Genomic DNA, 6,541 nt, shown 5'->3' with positions numbered 1-6,541 from the left:
GCCTGATTCAATGCCCGAGTTCCGGGTTTTGACCGGGTCGCCTGGGTTAATTTTTTTTTAAATCAAAACGATATCTTTTTAGTAAAAAAAAACAAAAGTCAACGGGTTGCAATCGGGTTTTTGACCGGGTCTTGCCGGGTCACATCAGATTTTTCCTTTCCATATTTTTTCTTCAACCTGGCCCGGTTGCAACCTCGAGTCAGCCAGGTTCTGAGTCAACCTGCCGAGCCGGGTTTCAAAACTATGATTGGATCAATCTTTTGAGAGCAATCTTAAAGAAAGATGAAAATTTAATAAATTCCTCTCTTGAGACACGGACGAATATGCAAATGTAAAGCAAATGGCGGTCCGAAACAGCACCGTTTCATGCACATCATTTTGATTCATCCCAACCTTCCAAAATGGAAATAAAACATAACGCCTCACTGGCTTTATAATTTTCCCTTCCCGCCAAGTAGAAATTGCGTTTTGTAATATTGACATCATTTCCTCAGATTTCGAATTCCGTAACCACAAAAAACACTTCAATAATGGAGGATATCGATTGGAAGAAGAAGAAGAATAAGCAGAGATGGAGCGTAACCTACACAAAGCACATCAAGCAAAAGCGAAAAATCTATCAAGACGGTTTCTTAGATCTTCACTTCTCCACAAACAAGGTAAATTCATACGAGCTTTCAATTTCATGTTAATTTCGTAAGAATTAGGTTTTCCGTTTTTTTATTTCTTTTCTGCGCTTGCTTCGTTTGTCAAATTCGTGTTTAGGTCATGCTGTTTGACGAGTGCGAGAAGTTATTAGAATGCAGAATCTTGAAGGATGAAGAAGTTGTTAGTTCCAGTGAAACCCTAACATTCAATTCCTTTCTTGTTGATGTTGGACATCCTGAGGTCGGTAGTGATAATAATAGTAATAATAAGCTACCGGTATCAGATTTGAATTTTCACGGAAGAGATAGGAAAACTACCGAAAGGTTTGGCTTCATGCGTCGACAAAAGTTTAGAAATCCTTCGATTTCATCCCCCGGTAGTGATGTTAACAATATTCTGTTTTTGAATTTGTTGTTTTGACAATTTTATAATTCAAATGTATTGCTAATTTTTGTGGTCAAAGGTGGAGAGGATACCGTGGAGAAGAATGAAGCACGACCGGATTGTCTAAGCACGTCGCAAAAGATCATCAAAGGTTAGTTTTACTTATTTTGTGGTTTGATGAATTTATTGTTTTTGTAGAAATGATCATGTTGTTCTCTCGATTTTCTTAGGATGACAGTATCGAGATGCTAATTCTTATGGGCCTAAGTTAGATAATAGTTTGTGTTTGAGCTTGTATCGGGCTAAGTTGTGATGGTTGCTTATGTTTTAGAGATCAAGAAGAGTGAACTGCGAAGGTATGTAGTGCCAGAGAGCAGTCCAGATATGTCAAAAAGTGCAACAGGTTTGTCGTTGAATAGAATTTTTCCATTTTCTTTGAAGGTGTTGTTTGATTTTTTTTCTTTTTCATGTTTTAACAAAAATGAGGGAGCATCATGTAACCATGTCATTCCTACCTTGAAGCAATTGTAGAGGTCAAATTAGTCATCATTAAGGAATTAGGAAATTGTTGCTTCTTTATCTTGTATGATGCTCTAAAAGTTCTTTGCATTTTGTTTGTTCTGTTTCTATAATTTCAACTCTTTATGCTCTTTTTTTAGTTTGATTCCTCACTAACTTCTTTCTGGAATAGAATGGCAAGTCCTCTACACTACACTAGTGACTCAAAGGGCCAAGTATCACTTTTGATTTTTAATTTATCCGTGTGTAGTGAAATTAACATGTTGAATCTCTTAAAATAACAAAAAGGTAAATTAGTGCTCGGCAAACCAAGCATCAAGCACAGCATATCTGGTTCAGATGGCATGCTGCAGGCTCCAACTCATTTGGATCAGTACAAACCACATCAATGCTATTGATTCCTGGGAACTACAGTTAGATGATCATGCTCATCATGTGCATGGATGGTTTGGTGTAGCTGTTGTGTAAGATTCTAACAGCTGTGATGTCATGCTTGATTTGCACACCAAAAGATGCTTCTTATGATGGTTTTCTGTTTACAATTAATAAGATGGTTCTCAATTAGGATTCTGTTTCTTTTGTTATGTTTGTGCTATCTGCATCACGTTTAGAAAACTTATGGTCAACATTTTCCCTTTTTCAACACAGAATGGCAGGTCTTATACACTACGCAAATGACTCAAAAGACCAAGAAGTACCACGATGGTTTCTTAAGACTTGCAAGTCGTGAATCCTTAGGGACGCAGGTTAGTTTGAGGACTTACGCAAGTCAGTCTTATTTGCAAGGCTAATCATCTTGTTTGTTGAATTCTAAGAATCATTCACTCCAGAAGCTTTGCTCTGATTAATTATTTATTAGGTAATTTATTTTTCCATTTAACCTATTAAAAAAAGTTAAACAATAATGTGTGAATTTACTATAATGACATTTTTTTTTAGTTTTGCTTTCTTTCTTATAACAATTAATCTCTAGCTTCATTTTTGGGTGTACATTCAGATCATGCTGTATGATGCAAGCAAGAGACAATTAGATTGTAGGTTCCTCAAGAAAGATGAAATAATAAGTTCTGGTGAATCAATATCATTTGATGCTCATTTGGTTGACATTGGAGAACCTGGAGGAGAAAATCAGCTTCTAGAGGATTTGAACATTCAAGGAAATAATTCTAACGATGCTAGCAAACCGGGAACAATGCATGGACAGCCAAATGGTATTAAAGACAACAAATCCGTTGCAAAAGGTTAGCCAGCATGATTGTTGATATGGATTATTTCTCTCTCTCTCTCTCTCTCTCTCTCTCTCTCTCATGGTGGTTGTTGAACCAGTGTTCTGTAAGGTTATTGATGGATATCAATTTCTCATCACCAGTATTCCTAGTCATCATTACCCTAAAGTTGCTCCTCTCGTAGCTACATATATCTATTGATATCTTTTGCATTCCAGATTTATAAATTTTTCTATTCTGATAATATGACTTTTATTACACCATTCTACCTTTTGCATTTGATTCCTCTGCAATGCAGAGTGGTGTGCTCTTTACACTAGTCATATAACTCAAAAGGCCAAGAAGTACCACAGTGGAATCCTCAGGCTTGCTTCTTGTGGTTCTTACAGAATGCAGGTTGGTCTACAAGCTTTACATTATATCTGAGCCTTTCCTTGGTTGTTCCTAGGATTCATAGTGCTTCAATTTAATATAGTCCCTTTTGGTTTGCTTTCCTAATTTAATGTTGAACCACTTGCATGTACTTCACGGTAATAACGAAGCTTTTTCGAAGTACATGGCCTTTCTTAGGTTGGATAGTCATTTATTACTTTAGCTTCTTTAATATACACCATCTATTTACTTTAGTTAGGGAGAGTTCCACTGGAAATTGTTTTATCCTAGATGGTTTTCAATTTAACATATGTGGTAGCTTGCAGGGTTTTGAACAATCTTAATATTGGCTTTCTGCACAAAATTTGTTGATTATTTATGTATCTTGCGGAAAGTCATGACTTTGAGATATCTGCTCAATGATTAAGTTACATGCTTGCAACTTTGTGTGGTGTGCTAAGCTGCAAGAACTGCAATGAATTTGTGAAATCCAACTATTATAAACGAACCTTATATTTAAAAAATACACCATTACATGGTCTATACTCTGATGAAGTATTCTGTCAGTAACCGTATTCATTTGCATAGTACTCGATAATTTAAGGAATAAGAGTACTTTGTTTTTATTTTTATTTTTATTTTTTACTGTTCCTTTCTGCTTTTCTTAAGCCTTTCAAGTATGCAGGTCACTTTATTAAGTGAAGGTAAAACCTTCCTGACCAGTAAGTTCCTCAGCTTGTCAGAAGATGTGAAAGTCGGAAGCAAGCTTGCACTGCCAAAATATTTGGTAGAAGTTGGCGAGCCATTAATGAGTTCTGAAGGTATTATTGGTTCACTAGAACTTGGATTTTACTTGACCTTTTTTATTTCCATTGCTTTGGAATTTAGCAGTATCTTGGGGTTTGATTTTTCCTCCTGAAACTTATTTCACCTTTAGAGAAACTTCAAAACAGTGCCTTTTCAACAAAAGCTGCAGACTCAAATTTTAGCATGTACATTTATGAGGAGACGAAATTTCTTAAGACAATCCCTACAAAGAAGCCTTTGCAGGATTGTATGTACCACGGATACCTCAACTTTATTGGACAGAGAGCAATGCCCTTTTATTTGTCTTTAATTTAATGCTTTTGTAGCTGAAAACTTGTGAATTTTTATTTTTGACAGGAAAATATCAAAACACTTATTTAAGGGAAGATGCAAATTCAAGAAGCATCTCTATTGAAGATAGAACCAAGTTGTGCAATGCTGTTCCTACAAACAAAACTTTACGCAATGGTGTGTTTTGTTTTCCTTGGTTCATCAATTTCACAACATTATTGAGTTCTGAATCTGATCTCTTTGATTGTACTATATGGGTTTTGTACATATAAAAAATTCCAGTATCTCTGGTTCTACTATCTAAATCAAGTTGTGTTTAGAAAGTTTACATGTCATTCCATAATTGGGCATAAGACAATCAAGTGTGAATTAAAGACTTCTGCGAATGCTCGTCTTACATTTTGTGTGAAAACCAAAGTTAAATAGGTCAGAGTCATTATGTATTTGTGATTCACAATTCTAATTATGATGCTTTGCCATATTGGTTAAGCTTAAAATAACTGCAAGTTTTCACCTTTGCAGCCTGTCAAATCTTGTCCATTCTCCAAAAACCTGCTGTTCAGGGGAGTGTTGCTGTCCAGTGTATTGATAAGAGCATAAATGCCTCGACTCTATCTGAAGACTCTGAATTATCGAGACAATCATTCCCACATGAAGGACCCAGTCAAAATTTGGATGATGGAGGATCAAGTAAAATTGTGGACATTGAGATATCTGCTGATCTCAACTTTTCCGAAGGCAGGTTTTTATGCAATATGTGATCGTGCAATGAATGCTTCTTTTTGCCCAATCTTCTAGGTCATGTCTTTCCTAATATCTAAATTTTGAGAATCTGGCTGTATTTAATCTTGCAGTGTTATCTACTTTTAGCGGTAATCAATTTCCCAATGACACTGAAGCTGCTGGAAATTTTGAACAGGTTTGGGCTATTGTTCCCCCATGTCATCTCTGAAAGTCCTATTTCTGCGTGTGCCTACATTATTGTCCTTGTGCTCAGAAAAGTTTCCTCCATTTTGGCAATGTGTGCAACCATGTGATTGTTCTGAACTAATTGATTGTGCAACCATGGCTAAGGATTTTAACTCTTCTACAAAAAAATAAGTAAAAATCCACACCAAAATTTGCACATATAAAGATTCAGCTCATTTCTTTGGACATCAAAGTATATCGTCTGTTGTCTGGAGTCCAAATACATGAATTATACAACACTTGACCAGTGTCTTTCATACCAAGGCACAAGCTTATTATTATTATTATAGGAACATGAATTGCACTATCCTGCTACTTTTTTTTTATAAGCTCTGTGGTTCTGAAACTGTATGTTTTCTTGCACATCTTGTGTAGTGTCATCCGGCCAAAGTAGAAGCTGACACCAAATGCTGTGATGAAGCTTTTGCTTCTAGTATTTCCAGTTTGATGGGTTCCTGTACTCACTGTCCTAATGATGATAAAAAGAAGACTCTTGATCAGCCCAAGAGTGCAAGGAAAATGGATGAATGGCCTACATTCGATCTTGGATTTTGAACAAGAGCTGTTATGTACATGTGGCTTGGTGGTTATCGATTTTATTGCATAGGTAAAGTGTGCTTCATGTGACATTATGCTCCATATATCGCCACATGCATGTGTAAGAAATGCTTGACCTGGTTCCTCCCATTATCTCTTAACCAAAAACTGTTGCATGCAAGGTTGTCAAAATCGCGATTTTGACACGGCACGGAACATGCAAACCAAACTCGGATCGTAAAAACGGATCGTAAAATCATAAAATCGTAAGGAATTTTAAAATACATTAAAAAAAATTTATGTTTCAAATAAAAATTTATGGGTGAATAATAGTTATCTTACACCTTTTAATTTTTGTTATTTTATAAAGTTTAATAGCATGGTTTTTCTGTAAAATTATTATTTTTAATTTTATAAGAAAAAGTAAACTATAAAAAAAGTCAAATTTAATTAAAAAAAACACCCCACTAAATTTATAAACAAGAATAACCTGAGTTATTTGACAAACTAGCAAATCACGCTAGCTTAATAGAAAAAAAATTACAAATTTAACTTTCCAACCATATTAATATTAACAAAAAAAAAAAAAAACCTATTTTTCAACTGCAAACAGAAAACTCAACGTGGAAAGTAGCAATTCATGTGAGAAGAAAGAACCACGGTTACAAGTCAAGAAGAAAGAGTGCAGAAAGTTCATTCAAGGTAAAAAGGAAATTGATACAAAGGACAACAAACCTGGCCTTTCCATAAATTGTTTACTTTTCTATTCAAAGTTAGCCTTTACGTGG

The 6,541-nt window shown here is 35.3% G+C and overlaps 1 protein-coding gene across 2 annotated transcripts; it reads left to right on the top strand.

Annotated features, from left to right (window-relative positions):
* The first annotated feature begins 411 nt into the window (after positions 1-411).
* On the top strand, positions 412-5,945 carry LOC18101079 (uncharacterized). Of its 2 annotated transcripts, XM_052454391.1 has the most exons (12): positions 414-659; positions 766-1,024; positions 1,112-1,183; positions 1,364-1,435; positions 2,200-2,297; positions 2,549-2,792; positions 3,076-3,173; positions 3,835-3,970; positions 4,314-4,424; positions 4,770-4,985; positions 5,102-5,166; positions 5,592-5,945. In XM_052454391.1, the coding sequence occupies exons 1-12, from the start codon at positions 531-533 to the stop codon at positions 5,769-5,771; spliced, it is 1,680 nt and encodes a 559-aa protein (XP_052310351.1). In that variant the 5' UTR covers positions 414-530; the 3' UTR covers positions 5,772-5,945. The 2 variants fall into 2 exon arrangements, with proteins under 2 accessions (XP_052310352.1, XP_052310351.1); XM_052454392.1 differs by lacking the exon at positions 1,364-1,435 and having other exon boundaries at positions 412-659.
* Positions 5,946-6,541: the final 596 nt, after the last annotated feature.

The sequence above is a fragment of the Populus trichocarpa genome, chromosome 7 (assembly GCF_000002775.5).
Source record: "Populus trichocarpa isolate Nisqually-1 chromosome 7, P.trichocarpa_v4.1, whole genome shotgun sequence".
NCBI classification, from domain to species: domain Eukaryota; kingdom Viridiplantae; phylum Streptophyta; class Magnoliopsida; order Malpighiales; family Salicaceae; genus Populus; species Populus trichocarpa.
Note: the sequence above shows the minus strand (reverse complement) of the source record. Positions and strands in the feature narration are given on the sequence as shown.